At 38.7% G+C, this 27,930-nt stretch overlaps 2 protein-coding genes across 6 annotated transcripts in view; both read left to right on the top strand.

Moving 5' to 3' along the window:
* The window catches only part of CCNB1IP1 (cyclin B1 interacting protein 1), a 30,216-nt gene extending 22,839 nt beyond the window's left edge, over window positions 1-7,377 (top strand). For both annotated transcript variants that reach the window (XM_007180468.2, XM_007180469.1), the window contains 2 exons: window positions 4,846-5,179; window positions 6,947-7,377. In XM_007180468.2, coding sequence (XP_007180530.1) covers window positions 4,846-5,179; window positions 6,947-7,149 — 537 coding nt within the window. In that variant the 3' untranslated portion in view covers window positions 7,150-7,377. The remainder of the gene's footprint in view (window positions 1-4,845; window positions 5,180-6,946) is intronic.
* A 2,718-nt stretch (window positions 7,378-10,095) lies between these two features.
* On the top strand, window positions 10,096-27,565 carry TTC5 (tetratricopeptide repeat domain 5). Of its 4 annotated transcripts, XM_007180464.2 has the most exons (10): window positions 10,096-10,169; window positions 13,425-13,557; window positions 14,473-14,684; window positions 15,044-15,194; window positions 16,392-16,483; window positions 19,579-19,635; window positions 20,215-20,361; window positions 20,709-20,923; window positions 23,922-24,066; window positions 26,950-27,563. In XM_007180464.2, exons 1-10 carry the CDS (start codon window positions 10,119-10,121, stop codon window positions 27,067-27,069), a joined length of 1,323 nt encoding a protein of 440 aa, XP_007180526.1. In that variant the 5' UTR covers window positions 10,096-10,118; the 3' UTR covers window positions 27,070-27,563. The 4 variants fall into 4 exon arrangements, with proteins under 4 accessions (XP_007180526.1, XP_007180529.2, XP_057400696.1 ...); XM_007180467.2 differs by lacking the exon at window positions 23,922-24,066 and having other exon boundaries at window positions 26,950-27,565; XM_057544713.1 differs by lacking the exon at window positions 19,579-19,635 and having other exon boundaries at window positions 26,950-27,564.
* The last annotated feature ends 365 nt before the right edge of the window (window positions 27,566-27,930 follow it).

Genomic DNA, 27,930 nt, shown 5'->3' with positions numbered 1-27,930 from the left:
TTATTTATTTATTAAAAAATTATTTATTTATTTATTTATTTTTGGCTGCGTTGGGTCTTTGCTGCGCGCTGCTTTCTCTAGTTGTGGCGAGCAGGGGCACCTCTTCGTTGCGATGCGCGGGCTTCTCATTGCAGTGGCTTCTCTTGTTGCGGAGCACAGGCTCTAGGCGTGCGGGCTTCAGTAGTTGTGGCACGTGGGCTCAGTAGTTGTGGCTCACGGGCTCTAGAGCTCAGGCTCAGTAGTTGTGGCACACGGGCTTAGTTGCTCCGTGGCATGTGGGATCTTCCTGGACCAGGGCTCGAACCCGTGTCCCCTGCATTGGCAGGCGGATTCTTAACCACTGTGTCACCAGGGGAGCCCCATGTGGGGTCTTTAGTTGTGGCATGCTGGCTCTTTAAGTTGTGGCATGCGGGATCTAATTCCCTGGGCCCCGGCTCCCTGCATTGGGAGTGTGGAGTCTTAACCGCTGGACCACCAGGGAAGTCCCTACTAGACTTTTTCTGCGTATAAATATATATATATATATATATAGTCTATATATTTTGTATATAGACAAAATAATATATATATTTTGTCTGTACAAAAATAGGGTAATACCACAGACACTGTTTCTGTGGCCAGGTAAATTGATAATATATTATGCCTGTTATGAGTATTTTATTAAATATTTAAAAATTAGCCATTCTATAATCATAATTTTAATGGTCATAATATATCATAATTTATTTCCATTATTAAAAAATGCTGTGATGAGCAGTTATCATTAAATTCATATTGTTAATTTTTTGCTAAGTTTAAATTCCTGAAAGTGGATTTAAACATTTCAAAGTTTTAAAAATTGTAGTATTTTTAAGTTGCCCTCCAGTTAGATCATGTCAGTTTGTGTTCCCTTAAGAAGTGTAGGAGGGTGCTTGTTCTCCATACTTTCTACTCACCAATTAGATATGGGTAAAATAGAATCTTATTGCTCTCTGAATATTCATTTCTTGGATGACTTTTAGATGAACACATTTTCTTGTATTTTTAATGTATTTTTCTTTTATTAATTGCCTGTTTCAGTTTGTTTTTTTAGTTGCTGTAATCTTTTCCCTACTGATTTGAAAGAATTCTTTCTATACATATACTTAACTCAGATGTGGCTAGAAATTTTTTTTCCACTTACCTTTTATTAGTCTTCATTGATTTTTTTGACATACAGAAGTTTAAAATTTTTGTGTATTTGATGTAATCATAATTTTAATGATTGGATTGTATCATAATTTGTAAGTTATTTTAAAAAATGCTGTGATGAGCATTCTTATCTTCAAATTCACATACTTATTTCTTTCCCTTTTTGATTTCTGCCTTTGGCTCCTTCTTAGAAAGGTTTTCTTGTGGAGAACTTTTATCATGTCTTGAGTATATTGTTATATCTTGTATATGCATTTATAATAATGCTTCTTAAAGGTTCTATTTGTCATCTGTCAAGTAAATATTATCATTATATTTTTCTAGGTAAGGTGTTCCTCTTACATGATCCTGTATCTTCTTATGCTTACCTTTGTTGTATTATTTATCCTGTATTGTAATTATTTATATATTTGTTCATCTTCTCTAGTTAGGAGAGCTCTTTAGGTCAAGTTTTGATTCCTGTATTTCTCTGGGTCCTCAGTGACCATCATTACTGGTCTTAAGTCTCAGTAAATACTTATTAACTGAATGAATAGGCACTCTGTCTTAAAGTAGATTCCAATTTGGAGGGTAGTATTGATTGAACATGAACATGTGGTATTGTTCTCATCTTTTCAGATGTGGTGGAAACCAGTGAATGAATTAGTAGCCAGTAATGATTTTTCTCTACTTCATTTATTCACTTTTTTCCTATTAGTCATTCTATATATATATATATATATATATATATATATATATATGTATATGTGTATATATATATATATTCAACATATAGTTTTTTGAATACCAGGAAACACTTATATCTCATGCACCATCTTAGATGCTGGGTATACAGTAATGAACAATATATAAGGAGCTTCAAGGAGGCTACAGTTTAGTGGTGATAAAGATAAAGAAAAAACCCAGACATTTACAATACATTTTTCATGCCAATAATGATAAAGGAAGTAGAAAGTGCTATGGGACCACATAATAGGGACTGGTAACCCAGACTTGGAAGAGTTACATCAAACTATATAGAATGGGCAAATTAAAAAATGGTTAAAAAAAAGAGTGGTCATATTTTGCTTTCTGTCAATATTTAAAGGACAGTGAATCCAAAGATAAGCCAAAATTGGTTTCTGTGTGTAGTAGTTGTCTATTGATGTATAACAAGATTAGTGGCTTAAACAGCAAATTTAGTGGCCTAAAAACAACACACGTTTATTATCTCAGTTTCTGTGGATCAAGAGTCTACGCATGGATTCTGCTCAGGGTCTCACAAGGCTGCAGTCAAGGTGTTGACAAGGGCTGCAGTTTCATTTGAATCTTGACTGGAGAAGGATCAGCTTCGAAGCTCATGTGGTTGTTGGCAGCATTCACTTTCTAATGAACTATCAGACTGAGGGCCTCCTTTTTATTCTCTTTAATGGACTTTATTTTTAAAGCAGTTTTAGGGTCATAGCAAATTTGAGAGGAAGGTGCAGAGTTTTCCTATATGTCTTGTCCCCCCACATGCATAGCCTCCCCGTTATCAACATCCCCTACCAGAGTGGTACATTTGTTACAAATGATGAACTTACATTGACACATCACTATCACCCACCAAAGTCCATTGATTATATTAGGATTCTCTCTTTGGGTTGTACATTCCTTGAGTTTGGACAAATATATAATGATGTGTATGCACTATGACAGTGTCATACAGAGTAGTTTCACTGCCCTAAAAATCCTCTGTGCACCACCTATTCATCTCTCCTTACCACCAATTCCTGGCAATCACTGATATTTTTACTGTCTCCATAGTTTTGCCTTTTCCAGACTGTCATATAATTGGAATAATACAGTTTGTAGCCTTTTCATATTGGCTTCTTTCACTTACTAATATGAATTTGTTTCCTCCATGTTTTTTCATGGCTTGACAGTGTTCATTTCTTTTTAGTGTTGAATTGTATTCCATTGTTAGATTTATCCATTCACCTGCTAAAGGACATCTTGATTGCTTCCATCTTTTGGTAATTATGAATAAAGCTGCTATACATATCTGTATGCAGGACATACATTTTCAGCTCCTCTGGGTAAATACTAAAGAGCACAATTGCTGGATTTTATGGCAAGAGTATGTTTACTTTTGTAAGAAACTGCCAAACTATCTTCCTAAGTGGCGATAACATTTTGCATTCCTACCAGCAATGAAAGAGTTCCTTTTGCTCTACATCTTGACAGCATTTGGTGTTGTTAGTGTTCTGAATTTGTCATTCTAATAGGTATGTAGTCGTATCTCATTGTTTTAATTTACATTTCCCTGGTTACATATGATGTGGAGCATCTTTTCTTTTTTTTTTTTTTTTTTAATTTATTTATTTATTTTTAGCTGTGTTGGGTCTTCATTTCTGTGCGAGGGCTTTCTCCAGTTGCGGCGAGTGGGGGCCACTCTTCATCGCGGTGCGCGGGCCTCTCACTATCACGGCCTCTCTTGTTGCGGAGCACAGGCTCCAGACGCGCAGGCTCAGTAGTTGTGGCTCACAGGCCCAGCTGCTCCGCGGCACGTGGGATCTTCCCAGACCAGGGCTCGAACCCGTGTCCCCCTCATTGGCAGGCAGATTCTCAACCACTGCGCCACCAGGGAAGCCCGAGCATCTTTTCATACGCTTTTTTGTCATCTGTATATCTTCTTTGGTGAAGTGTCTTTTAAGGTCTTTGGCCCATTTTTTAAAATTGGGTTCTTTTCTTATTGTTGAGTTTTAAGAGTTCTTAATCAGATGTGTCTTTTGCAAATATTTTGTACATATCTTATCACATGTGTCTTTTGCAAATATCTTCTCTTAGTCTGTGGCTTGTCTTTATTCTCTTGACATTGTCTTTTGCAGAACAGAAATTTTTAATTTTAATGAAGTCTAGCTTGTCAGTTATTTCTTTCATAGATTGTGCCTTTGGTATTTTATCTAAAAAGTCACCACTAAACCCAAGGTCATTTAGATTTTCTCCTATGTTAACTTATAGGAATTTTATAGTTTTGGTGTTTTACATTTAGATATGTAATCAGTTTCGAGTTAATTTTTGTGAAGGTTGTAAAGTCTATGCTTAAAGTCACTGTGACCTCAGTATTTTGCTGGCTATTGCCCAGAGGCTGCTCTTAGTTACTTGCCTGTTGGCCTTTCCAATTTTGCCTCTTGCTTCCACAAATCCAGCAAGAGAGAGAGTGTGCTAGTAAGACAAACCCTATATTCTTATGTAATGTACTGATGAAGCCATATCCTGTCATTTTTCCTGTATTCTAATCACAGGTCCTGTCCACACTCAAGGAGAGGATATAAGTGCTAGGAGGCAGGGATAATTGGGGGCTATCTTATAATCTGTTATCCACACTATGGATTACTTGAAATATAGTATTATATATTAGAAACCTTTGGGCTACATGTCACTTGTTAAGGTTAAACAAATACTTTTTGGTAGTCTGGTAGTGGTTTGAGAATATTCCTCCAAATTTTTTTTCTATGCATTGTGACATGGCGTATTATTTTCTATAATAACCATCCTATTGTACATCCTAATTGCTTCTTAACCTGGTTCTAAACTTTAATAACATCTCAGTATGTGTGTCTTTCTTTTCTTTCTGTGTTTCTATCAGTATAAAGTTAAAATATACAACTTTGCATTTATTACCTTAAATCTTTCTTTTCTCTCTTGGGACAGGTACACCAGGAGCGTCTCTATCAAGAATACAATTTCAGCAAGGCTGAGGGCCATCTGAAACAGTTGGAGAAGATATATATGCAGCAAATACAGAGCAAGGATATAGAATTGACCTCTATGAAAGGGGAGGTCACCTCCATGAAGAAAGTGCTAGAAGAATACAAGAAAAAGTTCAGTGACATCTCTGAGAAACTTATGGAGAGAAATCGCCAGTATCAAAAGCTCCAAGGCCTCTATGATAGCCTTAGGCTACGAAATATCACTATTGCTAACCAAGATGGTACCCTTGAACCATCTATGATTGCACAATCTGGTGTTTTTGGCTTCCCATTAGGTAAGAAATGACATGTAATATCCAATATCTGTTCTTTAAATCAGTGATTTTTCACACTGTGCCCTGCATACTTCCAGGCAGTTAGTGGAGACTCCAGAGACTTAGAGTGGTAGTAGGCTCTAAGTTCTTCATCTGCATCTCAACCTGCCCATCATTACTTTTATCTATTTTATTTGCTTACATTTAAGTTATATCTTCAATTTATTTGAACAGAGAGTAAATAATTCCAAAATTAAAGTTGCAAATTGCCACTTCAAATGAAAAGCTATTTAGTTGCAATAATAATAATAATATTAGCTGCCATTTAATGATTCCTTACTAAGTGCTAAAGACTATTATAACTTTACATGTATTTGTGTTATTTTCAAAACTTTATGAGGTAGGTGTTATTATCATCATCCCTATTTTACAGATGAGAAAACTGAGGAACAGAAAGTTTAATTGGTCAAGGTCACAGAGCTATCTTCAGAGCCCACACTCTTAAGTATTTGCTATCCTCTGAGAAGGCCATGTTTTAGTTTCTTTCACATGACAATACTGATTGTACAGTTCTTAAGTTATTGTCGGTTGTTTGGTTTGTTTGTTCTTCTGTTTATTCATTCATACATTCATCAAATATTTATCAAACATGATTCATGTGCCAGGCTGCTAGGCATAATCTTAGGCAATGAGGATATAAGGATTATCCAGGTAGGATTCCTGCCCCATGGAAATGTACAGTCTAGCTTTTCTGCTTATTAGATGCCTTGTCAGATGCAATGAATCTCATATCTCTTCCTGAGTTCTCCCCTTTATACTACTCTTGATATAACAGAATCCAATAGTTTTTACTATGCTATTAATAAATTTTGGCACACAAAAAAGTAAAAATTCTTGAGCTGGATTTTTATAAAACCTCATTTTTTGAATTTTATTGTGGGGGAGGAGACGATGTCCTAGAAAAGGCATGAAGTAATGAGATGAAAAGTATCAGATATAAGAATTGAAACAAAAATAAGTTTCTTCTTAACTTTCAGTTAATCATATAGTCAATCAAAGTATTATTTTTTGTGGGCATTATAGGTGTTCTTATTTTTTCCTTGTCACTATCCACATTTATTTTGATTTCTTTCATTTTCACCAGTTCTTACCTGTTCCTCTTTTTGTGCACACTTACCTTTTTAATACTTTTACCTCTTGCTACCATCGTTGGCTTGAAGCAGATATAGTCAGCATTATCCTTTAGTTATGTAACTAAAGCCAAGGATGCGTTCAGTGGAAGTTGTTAAATGCTTATTTTATTAGATCTATTGCAGAGTTTTTCTAAGGCTATTCTAATTGATCTCGGATCATAAATATGTGCCAGGTTTTCATGGTTGTCATATATTTTCCAGAGTGTTTATGGAAATCATAAAAAAAGATTTGTTCTTAAAAGTTTACACACACACACGAATACATATGATATTCCTTTGATGTAGATTAATAGATAATGAATGAAATTGTGGTACTATAAATTCTAGCTCTACTAAAGTATTTCATTGTGTTAAATTACTTTTGGTGATGAGATAATGGCTATCATTGGAAACTGCACACAGAAGAAGGTATGGTATATATACTATGGTCAGGGGAGGGGACCATCATAGCCCTTTTCTTTATCCAAGGTTTATGTTTTATCCATCTCATAGGAGTTGAGTTCTGTTACAATATTTATTGAATGACTTTGTCTTTTTGTTCCAAAAGATCTGTAAGGAAATAGATGCTTAAGTTCTTCCCTTATTTTTCTCCTAGGGAACAACTCCAAGTTTCCTTTGGACAGTACACCAGTTCGAAATCGGGGTGGTGGAGATGGAGATTTTCAGTTCAGACCATTTTTTGTGGGTTCTCCCACAGCACCTGAACCCACCAACAGCTTTTTTAATTTTGCCTCCCCAAGTAATGAATTAGAGCAGCAGCAAGTCTCTAGCAGGGCCTTTAAAGTAAAAAGAATTTAGTTCACCTTACAGAATGTTTCTCTGTTTACTTTCAGTGATTTCATTTAGTAAATAATCTTTGTTTTAGATAAGAGTCACCAACCTCTCTGTGTTTGTATTGAGTCTTCGAAGTTGTCTTCACATTTTCAACTTATAAGAGATTCAGTGGCAGTGGTGGGTGGCTTTAGAATCAGGTTTCCTTTTCTGTTTCTATTCTTTAAGGCGTAAGCGTTTTATTAAACTCAATTTTAGGGTGAACTGTTGAGTTTTCACTGGTAGTGAAAAGCTTACAATATTATTGGGTGTTTTGTAGATCACCATTTGTTTCTGTCTGGGCTATTTCTGACTAGGCCATGTTTTTAAACATACTATATAAGCATCTGTGTTATATGGCTACATGTCACTTTGGGTTCTGGTATTTATACATACATGTATATGTATGTTCCTTTACATTGTTTTTTTGCTGCATTTGACAGTATGTTTATGTGAAGATTTTGGTTTCAGGAAAAAGTGAGTGAGCCTGTAGCTTGTTACTTGGGTGTGTACATTTATTTGTATATATTTAATGTATTTGCCCTTGTATTAACTTGTTTGGAGGTGTGCTCATGTCAGTGAATGAAGGTACAATTTGATGCATGTGTGTTTAGTTCCTATTTCTATTTAAAAATAACTCACACTGATAAAATTATTTTGTAAAGTTGACTTTTTGGCATTTATTTTAGTGTAAAATTACTTTCTTTACTCTTTTGCTAGCTGTTGCCCTGGGTCTACTTATTTAGGAATGCACTTCTACGGCAGAAAACTTACCAATGTGGTGTTGATCTCAAGAGGTTATACTAATTAAAATACTTTTAATGATTTATTCCTTGTTTTTCTTTATTAAATAGTGATCATTTCTGACTACTATCACAGGAAACTTATTTAAAATGTAGAGCCAAGAAAGAAATTTGAAGGACACTTTCAGTAAGTTTACATCCTATTAGAGGCAAGACTTGAAAGTATACTGGTTGGGGAGGCAGAACATCAAGGTTCTAGTTTTTTTTTTTCCATCTGTTAGTTGTGCAAGTTTGAGTTTAAATTTCCTGGGCCTTTGTTTCTACATCTGTAAAGAGAGGGATTGAATTAAATTATCCTTACAGCCTTTTCTACGTCTTAGATTTTATGATTTATTGTTACTGGTTTGGGAGGAACTACAATGGAATTACCCTAAATTCCAAATTCCATTGTTTTTTAGGTGATAAAAGTCATACTGAAATCATTTGAGGATATTTTATATTTAGTTATTGCAGAAAGGCAAGTGAATGCCCTTGCTTTACATAATTTAATAGCAAGCAAGTAATGTTTTCTTCTTTAGGGGTATAGAATATAAAATTTCTTCAAAAATATTTTTTACTGAACCCCAAAGTTAAAATGGTGTGTGAGAAAGAGGATGAAAAAAATCTTGACTTAAAAGCTTAAAAACATCCCTCCCTATTTCATTGCTAATTACACAGATTTTATAGACTGCAAAGTTTTTCTTCCCTATGAAGTTTTAAATTTTGTTAAAAAGTGATTTGAAGAAATAATTTTTGTACATTCATGATTTCTGTCCTGAACCTCTGCTTCTTCCTTTGTTAGGTTCACAGAATCAGTTTGAAGTGTAAGTAAGCTATGATTAAAACTAAAAAGTAAAGAAAAACTCTGGTGGACTATTACATGGTACTTAAAAAAAAGTTATTTAAGAGTTTAATACATTCATATGGTACGAATTCAAAAGGTACAAAAAAAATTCATAGAGTAAAAATTCTACCTTTCACCCCTATTCCCCAACCACTCACTTCCCCTTTCTGGAAGCAATTACTGTTCCCGGTGTCTTGTGTCTCTTTCGGAGATAGTCTATGTGGAAGCAAATACTTTTTTATGTAAAAATTATGTTTGGGGACTTGCCTGGTAGCACAGAGGTTAAGAATCCACCTGTGTCCACCAGGGGACACAGGTTCGAGCCCTAGTCCGAGAAGATCCCACGTGCTGCATAGCAACTAAGCCCATGCACCACAACTACCGAGCCTGCACTCTAGAGCCTGTGAGCCACAACTACTGAAGCCCATGTGCCTAGACCCTGTGCTCCACAACAAGAGAAGCCACCACAATGAGAAGCCCGCGCACCGCAACGAAGAGCAGCCCCCACTCACTACAGCTAGAGAAACCCGCGTGCAGCAATGAAGACCCCAATGCAGCCAAAAATAAATAAATATATTAAAAAAAATTTTTTTAATAAAAATTATGTTTGTTTTTGAATAGGTAATACATGTATATGATAAAACATTCAAAAGTGTACACAGTGAAAAGAATGTTCTTTGCCTAGGCAACTCTCAGTCCCCCTATTTCCCTCTCCAGAGACATTGTTTTTTTAAATATCCTTGGGGATATAGTCTATCGATAAATAAGCATTATTAGTGACTAATACATATACTATTAGTGTATTAGTGATGGCTTTCTTAATACCATCCCAAGTGCAGTAGATTTATTAGGATAGTGTGTTCAAAATCATAAAATTCCTCATGTATAGAAAATCACTGTAAGGCCTGGAAAACATTCGGACAAGTTACCTTACCATTGTACTACATTTCCCGCAAAATTTTAAACTTAACAACACAGGCATCCACTGTCTTAGCTTGTTTTCTTTTTTGGGGTATTATAATCTTGGTATAAATAAATAGGAAGATACGAAACAATAATATGTATGCACTCAATCTGAGAACATTTTGTTTACAGGATTTGGAAAAGAAACAAGTTTGCAGACCATTTCCTTTGAGCTATAGCTCAAAGGCATGGGGTTAATTAGGTTTGGAGCGACGCCCTTTGAAAACCAGCTCAAAACCAGCTTCTTTGAAAACTCAGGCGCGGTAAGCCTCCAGAGCTCTAGATGTCGCTGTGGCTCCATGGTGGGGACGGGTATGCGTCTCTGTGGTTATAAAGTTGGGGGCGGAGAAGCCAAGGGTGTCTGGGAAATGATGGCTGAGGAAGAGGAGGAAGTCAAGGAAATTCTGTCGAAATTGCAGGTGAGGCCATAGATTAAAATCTATATTACTCGGGAAGAAGTAGAGAGCCCAGTTTATGCAGTGCCTTCGAATTTCTTGACATATACCCGACGCTGGTGTCTGTGTGGTTACTATAACAACTCCCGAAGGTGCAGCCGCCGCTGGCTAGGGGAGGTCCCGGGCGGGGGACGGGCGCAGCCAGTTTGTTGGGACCACCTGCTGCTGACCTGACTGCACTCAATTTCAGTCCTGTTGGGAAGAGGATTTATTGCTAACTTTATTCCTGTACATTCTTGGGAATTTTTTTTTCCCTCGATTCACTCACAACAAATAGCATACACTTGTGTTTGGCAGATCTGCAGGAGCTCTTACCTATCGCATGTTGTTTTGATCCCCACAAAGACCATGTCTTCAGTACTTTTCTGCTTTCAAATTGGCAGCGATCACAATAGTGGCTTGCACCGCGTGTATTCTGGTTACTCCTCTTAGAACTTCACAGTTTTGATTTTTTGCACACTGTGCAATTCCAGTTTGGGGCCTGGGGCAGAAGGCTCCAGACTCCGCCCAGTCCACAGTTGACTGTGGTGAGTGGGACAGTCTTTTGTACTTGGTAGGTAGGAGCTAACTAATTGCTTGGTTCTTTACCTTTCTTTTGATGACTGAAGATTTTTCTTAAACCTCAGAAACTGAGTTTTTTGTGTTCTAAGACAGCCTGAAATTTAAACATTAGGCTTATGACAAGCTTGTAACTTTCTTAAAGGCTTCTACTGCAAAAGTTTAAACATTGGTGAGATTTCTTTGTTTCTTGAGCAGATTAAAATAATAACGCTTTTTAGAGTGTGAGCTTTATTTCACATCCAGTTGACTTGGATTAATTTAATTTTATTCCCTAGTGTGACTGACTGAAATCAGAGATTCTCAATCCTGGCTCCATATTACAAACATTGTTTGTGTATGTATGTTTGTATATGTGTAGAAAAAAACCTGAAAAGGTAAACTAAGCAGTGGTTATCTCTGAGGTTATTGGGATGATTATGAGGAATTTTGAACCTTTTCTATTTTACATGTACCTATTTGAATTTTAACAACTAATATATATTGATTTTTGCCATGAGAAAAAAGTTATTAAAAATGTTCACTCTAGGAAAACAAACCAACAACAAAATCAAACAATTTCTTGCATGTTTGCTATAACAACTAAAAACAAACAATAAGACCTTTTCTGTAATTCTTAATATGTAGCTGTGCTGATTGCAGGACAAAAGGAAATGGGTTGTAGTATTTGCTGACAGCTGTCTTTTCCTGCTTTGATTTGTGGTAGATGCCCTAAGCAGCTAGGTAGAGGATACCTGGGGTATCTTGGGGGTGAGTGGGGAAGGTGCAGGGATGGAATAGGAGAATGCAGTAGAGAGAGGAAAAGGATGGTGGTGTTGCTATTCATGGGAATGGTGGTAAACTTTATTTCATTGTTATTTCATTGTTTATTTCATTGTTCATTTTCATTGTTACATTTTAGGTTAGAAGGAATATATAAAACGATTTTTCTCAAAGTGTGTTTTACAGATCATTTTTATTAAAGTCATGCAGGGTGCTTGTTAAAATGCAGAATTTTGGGTTCTGTTAAAACCACTAACGTTAGAATGTGTGTAGCCTGGGTCCTGGAAATAATACACACAACACAACTTGAAAAGCACTGCTGCAGAAGGTGGTAGTCTAACTTCTTCATTCTGGGTAGGATTTTAAATTAAGTATAGTACATAAGTATTTGTTAGAGAAAGGGAGATTCATTAATTTATTTAATGAGAGCCTATCATGTCCCACATCCTCTGGTAGTGCTCAGGTATAGCTCTAAACAAAACCGATTAAGATACTCCCGTCATGGAGCTTACATTCCAGTGGTGGAGATAGACAGTGGACGATTAATGAATAGGCCACATAATTTCAAATAAGTGCCATGAAGGAAGGTAGGAGTGTGATTTAACAGTGGGGTGGAGGAGGAAGGGGTTACTTTAGTTTGGGTAGTCAGGGAGAGCCTCTCTGAAAAGTTGATATTTGAACTGAGATCTAAATAATGATGAGAAATGAGCCATGCAAAGGTCAGGAGAAAGAATGTCCAGGCAGAGGGAACAGCATGTGTAAAGGTGGGATTGGGCTTAGTGGATTTGAGGAACTAGATGAAAGCCAGTGTGGCTTGAGTATTGTAGGAGAGTGATAAGAAGTCTGTGGCAGGATGAATGGTGGGAGGTCAGATCTTATAGTCTTCTAGGCTGTAATAAGGAGTTGGATTTTATTCTGTCTGCAATGGGAAACTGTCTGAGGGTTTGTGACATGAGGTACATTTCTGTAAGGCCACTCCAGCTATAGTGAGGAGAATGGGAAAGAGTAGAAGCAGGACGACCAGTTAAGAAGCTATGGAAATAGTCCAGGCAAGTAATGATGCTGATTTAGCTGAGGATAGTCATAGAGAGATGGAGACAGGTGGATGGATGTGGGATGTGATGTGGAGGTAGTTGATAAGACTTGGTAGGATTGGATTATACCTTTCTGCTGCTGTTTTGTTTTAGTAAAGACTAGATAATGGAAAAGCTTTGACTGGTGTCCCAGGAAGACTCAGAGATAGAGATATTTAAAGAGGAAAGAGAACATTTACTTGGAAAGAATGCAAGAGAACCAGAAGGTGACTTGACAAAAATAAAACAAACAAAAGCACAAGTGTTTAAAGAATCAAAACTCTGTAAAAAATACCAAGGTTATCAAGCTTAAATTGGTTTGTTTGTTGTGGAAAATGACTCTTACTTGTCATATTCACAGAGGTCATGTATTTTCAGATACCGACAGAGGAATAATCAGGGGTAAGGGATTGTTTTTGTTAGGAAGTCCAGTTTTAAAAAGGTAAATTTCTAAGTTTTACACTTTGGGGATCAGTACCAGATAGGATGATCTTATTAACTTTGTTTTATCTCAAGTTGCAAAGCCTTTCCTCCCTCCTGACTATGGTATGTGAAGTGCTTAGTCATTTTGGAAGCTCTGCTGGATCTGGGAGGAGAGAACTATCATCACGGTGCTGACTGGCTTGGGACAGTGTGAGAGTAGGCTGGGCTACTTTCCTTCATGATCTGTGGTATTTTGATAGACCTGTCCACCTGCCTCTTGTGTCATTCCTAGGTAAGATAGAGAATCAGCATTTCCAGGCCAAAAGCTGGTATAGCTAGCCAATCTCAAATTTACTTGTCTGGTATTCTGTGCACTTAATGGTACCATTCTTATACTTCCTAGGAACTGGTGGATCAGCTCTATTCATTTCGAGAGTGCTATTTCGAGACACACAGTGTTGAGGATGCTGGGAGGAAGCAACAGGATGTGCGAGAGGAGATGGAGAAGACCCTGCAGCAGATGGAGGAAGTAGTGGGTATGCGTCCCAAAAGAACATGCCAGCCCCCGGGCCCTCACTGAAATGTGGTGGAGTTTTGCTCTCTCTGTAGACTCTTTGGTATCCTATTTGTGGCTGCCACAAGATAGTACAACAGAATATTTCTTCTAAGGTGCCAGTGCAAGGATGGCAGCCTTTCAGCTCTCTAAACTCCATTTCCCAATGCCATGAAATAAAAAAGAGCATGCTTGTTGCTTGATGACTATTGCAGTAGTCTTCTTAACTGAACTTTCTGCCTTTAATTTCTTTTACTTCCAAATCAACTTAAATAATGACCATGGCCATTATGTTTCTAAATCCTTACTTCACGCATTTACTCTCATTCCTTGTCTGCCTCTCTGCTCAAGTATCTTCAAAGATTCCTACTTTTGACTGATTGAAGTCCAGACCTCTTCACATGGTATTCAAGTCTCCATTGTCTGACGTTTTTTTCCTACCCTTATCTCTGACTACCTACTTACAAAGGAACTTTTTGTTTCATTCAGGGTGAACATCCATTCTCCCACTAACATGCCCCATGTATTTCTGCCTCTTTGTTTACATCATTTTTCTCCCTGGAGTGTCTGGTCTTTTCTCCTTTTCACTTTGTAAAGTCCATTCATTGGGTGTATGCCATATGCTCCTTTTCATTGTTTTTTTGATTTTCCATGGATATGCATTGTCCTCTCCACTAGATTGTAAGCCCCTCAAAGGTAGGGGTAGTGCTTTCTTTGGTACCCTGTTTTCTAACAGTACGCTGCATGTGGTAGGTTTTCAATAAACGATTTGTTCATGAAGATTTTTCTCAATTATTTCATTCCTAGAACTGGCATGGGGTTATTCCTTGAGAGAGAGTACCCTAGTCTTACCTGTAAGACTTCCTGGGTTTCCACTTTTCTTTTCCCTTCCTCCTAGGTTCTGTCCAGGGCAAGGCACAGGTTCTGATGCTAACTGGGAAGGCACTGAATGTGACTCCTGACTATAGCCCTAAGGCTGAGGAGCTTCTGTCAAAGGCTGTGAAGCTGGAGCCCAAGCTGGTGGAAGCCTGGAACCAGCTGGGTGAGGTGTACTGGAAAAAAGGGGATGTTGCAGCTGCCCACACCTGCTTCTCAGGAGCTCTCACCCATGTGAGCCACCCATTATGCCCTTGGAAAACACAGATGGGAAGGATGGGATTTCTTTGGTTCTGTGAGTTTCCCTAGATCATGAATACCAGAGTAGAATTGTACTGGAACTAGGAGAACAGAATCAGAATGGGGGGAAAACAGGGACAGGGGACTGAGAAAGGAAGAAGATGATGGGATCAGGTTCAGGGGTAGATGAGAAGTGAAGAAAAGTTAGCAACCAAGTTGATCCTGTAAATGGGGGTCTAAGACACAGATGGCAGTAAGAATTAAGATGAAAAATTAGAATAAGATTGACAGAGTAGATCTGGAAAGGGGAACTAGAATCACAAAGGTTGAATATACGCCTTCTCCATTTGCAGTGCAAGAACAAAGTCTCCCTTCAAAACCTGTCAATGGTGCTTCGCCAACTGCGGACTGACTCTGGAGATGAACATTCTCGCCATGTCATGGACAGTGTGCGACAGGCTAAGTTGGCTGTGCAGATGGACATCCTTGATGGCCGCTCTTGGTGTGAGTGCTCTCAAAAGATCTCCAGCAAGTTTCTAGAGCAGTGGTTCTCAACCGTGGCTGCACACCAGAATCATCTGGAGCCCATCTGTTGAGTTTGACTCCAATCAGTGTGAAGCCAGGGCATCTTCGCTTTGAAGAAGCCCAAAAGATATTTTGATGAACTACTATTCTAGGAACTCTTGGACCTTTTCATCGAAGAGAGCAGGCTTATGTTTCCATATAAGCAAGGCAGGGCTTTTGTGCAGTCTGTTGTAGTTTCTCCTTTGGGTCCATGTTTGCCTCTTTGTCCCAGTGGAATTTTGGGTGTACTTGTAAGTTTAGTGTCATCAGTGGTTTGTTTCAGATGTGGGCCCTTTCATTATAGACTTTTGAGGGTAACCAAAATAGTTATACTTTGAACTTGAGCTCTGAGATGATCCATCACTGTGTTTCTTAGTTTTTTTCTCCTCCCCCCGCAACCCCCTTAGGTGGGACAGGATGGCTAGAGTGGGTTGGAGTTGGGTATTTCTCTTCCTTAGGTCAGTTACCCTCTGATAACTGGTAGCTTACCCTAGCAGGTTAGACTCTGGTTAATTAGTTTCTCCTGAGGGCAGGCCTTGTTAAGAATGGAGTGCTCGGGAGTTCCCTGGTAGCCTAGTGGTTAAGATCTCAGGCTTTCATTGCCATGGCCTGGGTTCAGTCCCTGGTCGGGGAACTGAGATCCCACAAGCCATGTGATGTGGCCAAAAAAACCCACAAAAACAAGAAGAAGAAGAAGAGAGTGCTCTGGCATATTTCAGAAAAGTTCCTTTGCCCCCTCCCTCTGCTGGAAGTATGAGGGTGTTCTTCTCCGATATTTGCTGTGGGAATCTGGTTCAGTTCCTGGAGGTGAATCTCACAATATTGTGGGGACTCCCTTGTGACTGGGACCCCTGGGCTTGTCCACACTGAGCCTCCAGAATTCGTCAATTTCAGTTCAGGTTTTCCTACCCCAGCAGTGTTCCTGTGGTAGCTCATAAGTTTCTGCTCTGCTAAGCCATAACTCCCTGTATTCATCTGTCTCTCCAATTTTGGGGGTAGCGGTTTGCCCTGTGTTATCCCCTTTCTTATGCATCCAGGAAGAGTTGTGGATTTTTCAGTCTGTTCAGCTTTTTCCTTGTTAGGATTGAGTGGCGGCTTCAAGCTCCTTACATGCGGAACCCTGTGTTTCTCTTTCAGATATTCTGGGGAACGCGTACCTTTCTCTTTACTTCAGCACTGGCCAGAACCCTAAGATCTCCCAGCAAGCCCTCAGTGCCTATGCCCAAGCAGTAAGTATTTATGGTCACCCAGGCAAGATATATAGAGGCAGCAACAGAAACAAGAGTGTTGTTCAGTCTTCCTTGTGGCTTTTTAGCAAGATGCACGGGCAGTGTTTGCTGGCGTCCAGTGTGCGTAGTTTCGCAAAGCTGGGTGTGCAAAGGTGATGTATCAACCACTTGCAGTGTGTGCCTCAGTGCTAGGTAGCTCCTTGAGCTGTTTGGATTTCGTACAGGCGTGTATAACCAAACAACAGAGCCCATGCCAACATATTCATCTTCTTAACATGTTCTGTGTGAAAATAATGCTTATTAATATTCGTGTACATTTTTAAAGAAAAATGAAAACCCTGATACTTAAGTATAAATTAAGCAGTATCCCCAGGTTAACCATTAGATAGTATGGCTCTGGATCTCCCACAGACTAAAATGGAAAACAGCATGTAACCCATTCTACATTATAGCCTAAGGATTAATTCACTGGAGCTCATGCTTTGCCTTAGGCTTTCAGGCTATGTTTATATCGATAGCCACTTGCAGGGGGATTTCCTTCAGGCCTTGAGTGCCTGCTCACTGTTACAAGGATTACATTGACCTTCTGAGCACTTTTTATATAGGCTTCATATTCACTTTCTTTTGTTTTCTCTTGACATGGAGACTTGCTTTTTAACTTACCATTATTTATTTTGCTCTGAGTGGCAGAATAAGGAATATAGCTACCTTATACTCATGTTTGCAGTTTAGGAACTGTTCTTTTTTCACCATCCCACAGAAACTTTAATTTTCACAAAGCTGAAGTGCAAAACATAGATAACCATTTTTAATAAGCACAGTCAAAATTTTAAGCACAAGATGTCTACAAGAATTATAGCTTTAAAAAATACAACCAATTTTTATATTTGAAAAATATCTCAACTCAAATTAATTTCTTAAAAAGTACACTTCTCATACTATTTGTTTGGCATTACCCTGGTTGAACTCTGGTGCAGCCATACTCGGGAGCTGTGGGCACACACGTGTGCACTGTGCTCTTGCCCTCACTGCTGTGCTGACGAGTGCAGCTCAGCTGGTGGGACTCACACTCACGACAGAGGAGCGTGCAGTAATAAAATGGCTGTTTAAGAAATGACAGATATGACTTCCTCACACACTGTGCTTCTCACTGTAGTCTTAATGGTGGCATTTAACTCAACCCAACCTGTATAGCCAGTGGGGTTGTTCTTTTTATCAATCAGGGACATTTCCAGGCTGAGGAATTATATTTTACTCTAATTTCTTAATCTGGTAAATGTTTACATTTTAAAGCGTGATGTACTCCTTAAAATTTTATGTTTGCCTTCTGCTAAACAGTTGCTTTTAACTCTTAATTTCTTCATCAGTCCTGCGTTTTTAAACATAGTTGAACCAACCATTTAAACAATTTAATTCATGTTGTTTGTGCTTTTGCAGTGTGCCAGGCAATGAATAGAATTAAAAAAATAAAGTGATCATAGCCATGAACATAGCCAGCATTTTCTTCATGACATATTTGTCTGCATTGTCATGTGGTTTCTGGCCATGTATTTAAATTGGAGAATCAGAATTTGGCTTTCATTGTGTGTTTTAAGGGAGCTTGGATGTAGATGTTTGTATCTGGAGCCAGGCTCATGGGCAGAGGAAATGCATTAAATTGGCATCATTTCTTTCCTAGGCTTTCCTCATTTATACCAGCATCTCATTGATTAAAATAAATTTTTTATCAGTTTTTTTTTTTTTTTTTACTATTGTAGTTTTTACTGGAAAAAATTCACATGTAAGTGTATCTGTGCAGTTCAAACCTGTGTTGTTCAAGGGTTTTTTTTTTCATCTTTATTGGAGTATATCTGCTTTACAATGTTGTGTTAGTTTCTGCTATACAACAGAATGAATCAGCTATATGTATACATATATCCCCATGTCCCCTCCCTCTTGAGCCTCCCTCCCACCCTCCCTATCTCCCCCCTCTAGGTTGTCACAAAGCATCAAGCTGATCTCCCTGTGCTATGCGGCTGCTTCCCACTAGCCATCCATTTTACGTTTGGTAGTGTATATATGTCAGTGCTACTCTCTCACTTCATCCCAGCTTCCCTTCCGCTCTCTCACTTCATCCCAGCTTCCCTTCCGCCTCCCCGTGTCCTCAAGTCCATTCTCTACGTCTCCACCTTTATTCCTGCCCTGCCACTAGGTTCATCCGTACCGTTTTTTTAGATTCCATATATATGCGTTAGCGTAGGGTATTTGTTTTTCTCTTTCTGACTTACTTCACTCTGTATGACAGACTTATTTATTTATTTGGTTGCGCCAGGTCTTAGCTGCAGCTCGTGGGCTCCTTGGTTGCAGCATGCGAACTCTTAGTTGCAGCATGCATGTGGGATTTAGTTCCCTGACCAGGGATTGAACTTGGGCCCCCTGCATTGGGAGCGCAGAGTCTTAACCACTGAGCCACCAGGGAAGTCCCTTTATCAGATGTTAATCACATATTTCTTCTATTTTTATACTATTGCATGGATAAATTATAATCATATTTTAAAGTTTCATGCACATACGAAACCCTTTCATCCTTGAGGTTTAAAGGATTGAGTAATATGTGCCACACAAGCAGTTACTGTATAACAGTGTGGGTATAGGAAACTTTCTTTTTTTAATTTATTTTATTTTTGGCTACGTTGGGTCTTTGTTGCCACGTGTGGGTTTTTCTCTAGTTGCAGCAAGCGGGGGCTACTCTTCGTTGTGGTGCGCAGGCTTCTCTTGTTGCGGAGCACGGCTCTCGGTGCGCGGGGTCCAGTAGTTGTGGCACGTGGGCTCAATAGTTGTGGCTCACGGGCTCTAGAGTGCAGGCTCAGTAGTTGTGGCACACGGGTTTAGTTGCTCCGTGGCATGTGGGATCTTCACGGACCAGGGATCGAACCCATGTTCCCTGCATTGGCAGGTGGATTCTTAACCACTGCGCCACCAGGGAAGCCCTGGGCAACATTTTGACAAGCAAGAAACTTAAATTTTTCCAGGGTAAGGAGGTTTAGGACATGTTGTGCATGGCCATCCTTAAGACTGAGACAAGAGCCACTGATGGTCTTTTTATCCCACTATAGGAGAAGGTTGACAGGACAGCTTCCAGCAATCCTGATCTTCATCTGAACAGGGCAACGGTAAAAGAAAAAAAAATATATCATTTGTGTGGGGGAGTGGTCATCTGAAGGTCAAATACATAAGATGTCTAGGTCTTAGCCTGTGAGGATAACTGAGTATTCACAGGGACAAGGTTGAGTACAAACTGTGAGAGGAAAGCCAAATTATTTCTGGGGAAAGCTAGCTTAGTTTGACTAAAGCATCTGGAGGGAAAGGAAAAGGGGCTGAGTTGGTGGGAGGGTACATAGAGGATGGGGGACACAGTTTAGAAGACTTTCCTGAAGTGTTCATTGTAAACATAAAAATAGAATCACCCAATATATACAACTTAACTGTTTTAGAGTTTGGAAGTTAGCTTCTTTGAAATGATTCCATCTTTGGGGTTGCGATCACCTTGGCCAGGATGTAAGGTGTTACTGGCTCCTCAGGCTGTTCATTTGTAGAAGAGGAAGACAGCTGGGAAGGAAAACAGTTTATTTCTCTAGATTCCTAGCCCACTGTGCTATTACTAATCTCTCCCCCACCCCTCCTCCCACCCCACGGATAGTTTGTGTTGAACACACTTATAATTGGGAGGTTTTTGGTTACTTCTTGTGCAGTTACATAAATATGAAGAGAATTATGGGGAGGCCCTGGAAGGCTTTTCTCGGGCTGCAGCACTGGACCCTGCCTGGCCAGAGCCCCAGCAGCGAGAGCAGCAACTCCTGGATTTCCTGAATAGATTAACCAGCCTCCTTGAGAGCAAGGTAGAGATGTGTAAATGCTGAATCCTGCTTTTTTATTCTGCTGTAGGTCAATAAAATAAGAATAAAGTAGGCCTCGGTAGTAGTGACCCTATAGAAGTGGGTAGGTGGGAGGGGAGGTCTAGACTCTCAAGGAGAGTGACTAGTTCCCAGCTTCTTTTTTTTTTTTTTTTTTGACATCTTTATTGGAGTATAATTGCTTTACAATGGTGTGTTAGTTTCTGCTTTATAACAAAGTGAATCAGCTATACATATACATATATCCCCATATCTCTTCCCTCTTGCGTCTCTCTCCCTCCCACCCTCCCTATCAGTTCCCAGCTTCTTACCTATTTCCTTTTCCTTTGCAGGGAAAGGTGAAGACCAGAAAGTTACAGAGCATGCTGGGAAGCTTGCGCCCAGCCCATCTAGGCCCTTGTGGTGATGGGCGCTATCAGTCAGCCTCTGGGCAGAAGGTGACCCTGGAGCGCAAGCCCCTGAGTGCTCTGCAGCCTGGTGTAAATAGTGGAGCTGTGGTCCTGGGAAAGGTGGTGTTCAGCCTTACTACGGAGGAGAAAGTCCCCTTGTGAGTTTCTCTTGCCTTTTCTCTTTTTCATCCTTTTAAACTAGTTGCTCTTATTTCCTGGCCTTTCTCTAAAAGTTGAGGACATTGTTAGTGGTCAGAGATTAGTGAGTTCTGCTTCACTTCTGTGACTGTCTTCCCTTCTGTGAGCAAGTATTGTTTAGGTGATATCTGACAATCTCTCTATAGATTCTGTCACCATCCATTTTTTCCCTGAGCTTGGTATTCTGTGGACTCCTATATTCGAAGCTGAAATTTGACAACTACTTTTTTTTATGAGACAGATGGAAACCTTAAAATTCTCCTACTTCTTTGTGTTTTCATCATCATAGAGGCACAAAGAGGAAGAATTCTAAGTCCTGTTTGGACTTAGGTATGCCTAAGCAGTTCTGGAAGGTGAGCTTTGAGTTTGAATTTATGGCTTGATGGAGAGATTCTCTCAGATGTTATTCAACAAATATTCATTGAGCATCTGCTATATGTGTTGTAGGGAGTTAAAAAAAAATATAACACACCCAAATGAAGGGTGCTTATAGTCTAGCAGAGGAAATGAGTTAAAAATATTCATTTAGAAAATTTTTAACTCTTGAAAAATGAGGGTTTGGTCAGTGTCATCATTCCTTGATCCTTCACTCACTTCCCAATCCCTGGTTGACTAGTTTCCTTTTTCTGTTTTCTACTGATTTTTTTTTGTTTCTGGGATCACCAGTGTTTGATCCAGTAGCTTCTACTGGAAACATTCTGATTTCTCTCTCACTGTTCCCTTTCATATCCCTTCTGCTCCATTCAAACTAAAATATAACTCCCATTGTATGCCTGATATTCCTCCATGGCATTTTCATGGTATACGTATTTGAAGAATTGAAGAGCAAGAAGATAGCTGAGAAAAGTCTAGTTACTAGAGCAGACCCTAGAGCTAAGAGGGATGAGAAAGAAATATAGACAAAGGTAGGGTTTTAGGGGCCCTTGAGAACAAATATTTTGCTACTCCTCTTTTTATGCGCAATTGCTAAATGTTAAGTTCTAGGAGGCCTCTGTTTTTGTTCCTTTCCTCTTTTCTCTCTATATCAGGACGGCAAATAGATGCCAACTCTGATCACTTGGCAGTGGCTGCATGATTTGCTGTAAAGAAGGATTCTGAGGCTTTGACTGGTTTCACCAGGAGAATGCTGTGCTTGATTTGCAGTGTTTGCTGTGAATTTGGGTGTGCCAAGTGATGGCATGAGCATCGATTCTTCAGCATCTCACTTATAGGTCGTCTCATTTGGTGATGTCATACAAACCCAAGGCTTTGGCTGCCTCTTCTATGCTCACAGGTCTAGCTCTAGCCCAGGGCTCATTTCCAACTTTTGGATTCCTATATCTAGCTGCCTCTGGACTATAATAAGAAACCTCTAACTCAGTATGTTCAGAATTACTCACCTCATCTTTCTCTGTCAACCTGCTTGTCCTCCCTGAATTCCTTTTCAATCAATGGTACCACCTCTACTCAGTCACTTAATTAAGACTTCTGGAAGTTGTTCTAGACTTCTCCATTCTCTTGCTTTGAGGCAATCACCAAGTCCAATAGATATACCTTTTAGTCCCTACTTTCTTGTCTTTACTAATTTAATTCAGCCTCTTAACACTTCTCCAGACAAGTCTCCCTGTTCCCTGTTTTTCCTCCAGTGTTCCACAGTACAGAGAAATATTTCCCAGATGCAGATCTGACCATTGCTGTTTCTTATTTAAAATCTCTTACTGGTACTGTGTAGTTTTGTTCCAACCTTGGGATTATTTTGTAGGTTTCAGAACAGCTATTTTCATGCCTCTATGTTTTTACACACAGTTACTATGCCTGGATAATCTTTTTGCTGCTGCTTGATATAGATTACATTTTTCCCCCAACATTTTATTATAAAAATTTTCAAACATACAGTAAAATTGAAAGAATTTTACAGTGAACATTGGTGTACCTATAGTCTACTATTAATATTTTATTATACTTAGTTTATCACAGGTCTATTTATTCCCCTGTTCATCTGTTGGTCTCTCTTATTCTTGGTCCATTTCAAAGTAAATTGCAGACATTAGTATACTTTCCTCTAAATACTTCAGCATGCAGTCATTAACTAGAGTTCAATATTTGTTTATAATTTTATTCTTTTTATGTAAAATTTACATACAATGAAATGTACAGATCTTAGTGTATATTTCCTAAGTTTTGACAAATGCATACACCCATATAACCTAAACACCTATAGAGAACATGACCACCACCTCAGAAGTTCTCTTATGTTCCTTCCCAGTCAAGCCATATCCCCTTCCCTTAGAGATTTTTTTATTTCCACTGAGGATTAGTTTTCCTGTTTTAACCCAGGTAGTTTTTCATTCTTTAAGATTCAGTTTGAGGGTCTCTTCACAGAAACCTTCCTGGCTTTCCATTGATTTAGACATTTCTCCTCTGGGCTCCCACAGCCCAACCTTTGGCTTCATTGAATTCATCACAAGCAAAAAGCTATTCTGGCACCTATTGCAGTTGTACTGTTGTTGATGGTCGAATTGTCTGACACCCACTAGACTAATAAGCTCACTCACAGTGCCTGACACGTGATAGGTATTCAGTGAAAGTTTGTGGAATTAAATTAAATTGACAGTAATGGTTAGAGAGTTTGATGAAGGTTGTGATAGTTAAATTGGTAGAGCAGGAATACTGTTCCACTGCAACATTTTGAGCTAGTTCATTATTAATATTTGTTGAATGTGTCCCAAGTTCTTAGAAAAGTGACAGATTGATGAGTCTTGTGCATGTTCTCTAAAGATACATATCTAAGACAAATGAGCCCTCAGATGTACATAGTGAATGATAGTACCTGTCATAGGAGTTCTAAATAAGTAACTAAGAAAGCTTTTTTTTTTTTTTTTTTGGCTGATATTTTAAAACCCCTGTTTTTGCTTTTCTTTCCTGCCCACTTCCTTTTTTTTTTTCTCTTCTCTCTCTTAACCCATCTTAACCTGGCAGTACATTTGGCCTGGTAGATTCAGATGGACCTTGCTGTGCAGTGATGGTATATAATATGGTGCAGAGCTGGGGAGTGCTCATTGGGGACTCTGTAGCCATCCCTGAGCCTAACCTTCGGCTTCACCGAATTCAGCACAAGGGAAAGGTGAGTGATGGCTAGGATTCTTTCTCACCTCATAGGCTCTCAAAGTGGGACAAGTTTACCTCTTTTAAAAAATATATATAAAGTAATGCATATATATGTGTGTGTGTGTTGTATGATATCCTATATTTACACACGTATATGTATATATGTAATTTATTTTTTACTAATAGTTTTACTAAAAAGTAATTTTTTTTTGTTTTTTGTTTTGTTTTTCTTTACTAAAAAGCTACTAGTAAACAAAAAGAATTTTAAAAATGGACTGAAGAGAGAAAGACAAATACATATGATATCACTTACATGTGAAATCTTAAAAAGCCAAACTGTGAAAACAGAGAGTAGAATGGTGATTATCCTGGGATGGTGGTATTGGGGAGATGTTGTTTAAAGGTATCAACTTGCAACCAGTAGATAAATAAGTCCTGGAGATCTAATGCACAGCATAGTGATTATAGACAACAATATGGTATTATAAACTTCAAAGTTGCCAAGAGACTAGATCTTAGTTGTTCCCACCACAAAAATGAAATGATAATTATGTGATGTGATAGAGGTGTTAGCTAATGTGATGGTGGTAATCATATTGCAATATATAAATATATCAAATTAACACGTTAATTAATACCTTAAACTTACATAATGTTATATGCCAATTATTTCAATAAAAATAAATTTTAAAAAATGGACTGAAATATTGTCAGTCAGATGTTATTACTGTTAACAGTTTGGTATGTAAACCTCCAGTCTTTTCATAAATTTATGTACACATTCGTATGTATATTTTTAATTATGAGTGGAATATTATATGCAAATGTTTGTGAACATTTCCTGTGGTTTTCCATATTCTGCAAATTGTTTTGAATTAACACATAGAGGTGGTGATGAAGATGATGATGATAGTTAAAATTTACTGAACACTTAACTGATTGCTAAACACTGTGCAAAGAGTTTTATGGCCTGCATTGGATCATTTAATCCTTACAAAACTCTACAAGAGCAGATATTTAACCGCTTTTTCCCCATTTAGATCAAGGGTCAGCAAACTCTGGCCAATTGACCAAATCTGGCTCACTGCCTGTTTTTGTATGGCTTGTGAGCCAAGAATGGTTTTTATATTTTTAAATGAAAACAGTTGAAAGAATAATAATAATTTGTGATACATGAAAATTACAGGAAATTAAAATTTCAGTGTTTGTAATTAAATTTTTTTGAAACAAAGTATACCCATTTGTTTACTGTTGTCTGTGGCTGCTTTTATACTAGTGTCAGAGACGAATAGTTCTGTGACAGAGACCATGTGACCCACAAAGCCTAAAATATTTATTATTTGACTCTTTACAGAAAAAATTTGCTGACCCCAGATCTAGATTATTAATAATTGTTCCTTATTATAAAAGTACTTTAGTAAATATTTTAGTATCTGTGCATATCCATGATTATTAAATAAATTTAATTAATTCATTAAAGAAATTAAGTGAATTTCTAAGGTAGAATCCTGGCTCCAAAGGGTATGCAGAATTCTAAGACTTTTTTTTTTTTTTTTGACTGCATTGGGTCTTCGTTGCTGCGCGCAGGCTTTCTCTAGTTGTGGCAAGCGGGGGCTACTATTCGTTGCGGTGCACGGGCTTCTCATTGAGGTGGCTTCTTGTTGCAGAGCACGGGCTTCAGTAGTTGCGGTGTGTGGACTCAGTAGTTGCAGCGCGCAGGCTCTAGGCACGCAGGCTTCAGTAGTAGTTGTGGTGCGTGGGCTCAGTAGTTGCAGTGCGTGGGCTCTAGGGCTCGCGGGCTTCAGTAGTTGTGGCTCACAGGCTTAGTTGCTCCGTGGCACGTGGGATCTTCCCAGACCAGGGATCGAACCCTTGTCCCCTACATTGGCAGGTGGATTCTTAACCATTGCGCCACCAGGGAAGTCCCTCTAAGACTTTTGATACATATTGCCAAACTATTTTTTGGAAGGTTGTACCAGTTAATATCAACAGTGAATGTCAGTAATTGTTTTTCTATGATTTTCTTTGCAACTCTGTGTAGAAACCTTTGAAAAATTATTTGCTGATTTTACATGAAAAGTATAGCATCAATATTGTTTGGCTTCGGTTTCTTGATTATTGGTGAGGTTGAAAATTTTATCATATGTTTATTGACTATAATTCTTTTCTAAATTGCTTTTTTTTTTTGTCACTTGCCCATGTTCCTGTTAGGATGTTTTAAAAATTGATTTATGAAAACTCTTTAATTCACTTCTTTACTTTGACTTAAAAGAACCTCCTTTACACTCCAAGTGGAACAGTATTTTTTGGATAAAGATCTTTTAACAACACATTTTGCAACTTAAAGTACATTTGAACTGATAAACTGAGCTGATGTTTTCTGTTATTAGGAGAATGTTTAAACCTACATTTTGTTAATTCCTCCTGATATTAAAGGAGAAGTAAGTCTAATTTATATTAGGCAGATTAATTTATAACTTTACAAACACTTGATCTGAGAGTTTCTCAGACTTTCCATTGGCTCTGGCTTGGCTGCTGTGTGTATTTAGTTATAATTTTTGATAAACACTGTGGGAAGGGAAGATTCTGTAGAGCTGGTGTGACCCTTTTGTTGGGCAGTGCCAGGATCCTGTTCTTTTTGAATCAGAATTGTCCCATTCTTGTAATGACAGTTACTGGCACTCTACCTGTCCCAGATTTTCCTTCTGAAGATTGAAAACTTTGGGAAAATTACATACCCTATGTTAGTTCAGCTTTGTTTAATGTGAGATGGAGGTAAGGGGTATATCTACTGCGGGAGGTGGAAAGGAGGGGGTGAGAAAGCCACAGGTGGTGTATCCCTGTGCTGGAGTTTCATCTTAGGATCTGTAATGAGCCTCTGTATATTTGTCTTTTCCAGGACTATTCCTTTTCCAGTGTTCGTGTGGAGACGCCCCTCCTGCTGGTAGTGAATGGGAAGCCTCAGGGCTCCAGCAGCCAGGCCGCTGCCACTGTGGCATCGAGACCACAGTGTGAATGACCTTCCTTGGATGGCATGCTAAAGAGGGAGTGGAGGCGAGGAGAAAAGCTCAAGGGCACTCGGCAGCTGCACCAGCCAGATCCAGTGATGCAACTGGAATTGGGGGGATGTTTTAGATGACAACTTTCCTTTCCTCTGCCCTGTAAGACACTTTGTGTCTTCTTTCTCTCCTGTTATGTTCCAGCTCTCTCTGGGACCACACATGTCCCTGGTATATCTCCTGCCTCTTCCATTGCTCTTCTACGTTTTAGGCAAAGAGCATGGAGTTGGTAGAAGTGTTGGGACCTTGTCATGGGACAGAGTCCCCAAGGTTCCTGTTCTTGCCTCCTTCCTGAGCCTCATGTGTATATATCATTTCAGTATTTATTGCTAAGGGAGGGGGCTTAATTTTTTTAATGACTTAGTTTCTGAGCAATTTTTATTTTTAAAATTTAGGTGCTTCCCCTTCTTTGGGGCTGGAACAGAATTAAATTTGTTTGGAAAAAAAATACTGTGTAGTTTGGCCTGCTTCATTCTCTCTAGGCTTGAATTCTTGGTTTTAGGATCACTTCAATCCATTAGAGTAATACCTCCTTCCCCGCTTTTTTCTTTAAACAAAATAGTTTATTTCTCTCTCAGTTAAAAGAAATCTGGCAATAAGCAGCTCAGGACAGGAATGGCAGTTCCACAAAGTTGTTGGGAACCAGCTTCCTTCCACTTCCCCATTCTGTCATCCTTAGGAGTGGCCCTTATCATAGTCCAACATGACAGCAGTACTATTCTCATAGTGTTACTAGGGTGAAAGACCAGAGAGAGCTAGATATTCAGTTCCTTTAGGTTCTAGTGATACATTTTATAACAGTTTCTTTTAATATCCTCATG

Source organism: Balaenoptera acutorostrata, chromosome 3, assembly GCF_949987535.1.
Source record: "Balaenoptera acutorostrata chromosome 3, mBalAcu1.1, whole genome shotgun sequence".
Classification (NCBI taxonomy): domain Eukaryota; kingdom Metazoa; phylum Chordata; class Mammalia; order Artiodactyla; family Balaenopteridae; genus Balaenoptera; species Balaenoptera acutorostrata.
This window is presented reverse-complemented; position numbering and strand designations above follow the sequence as displayed.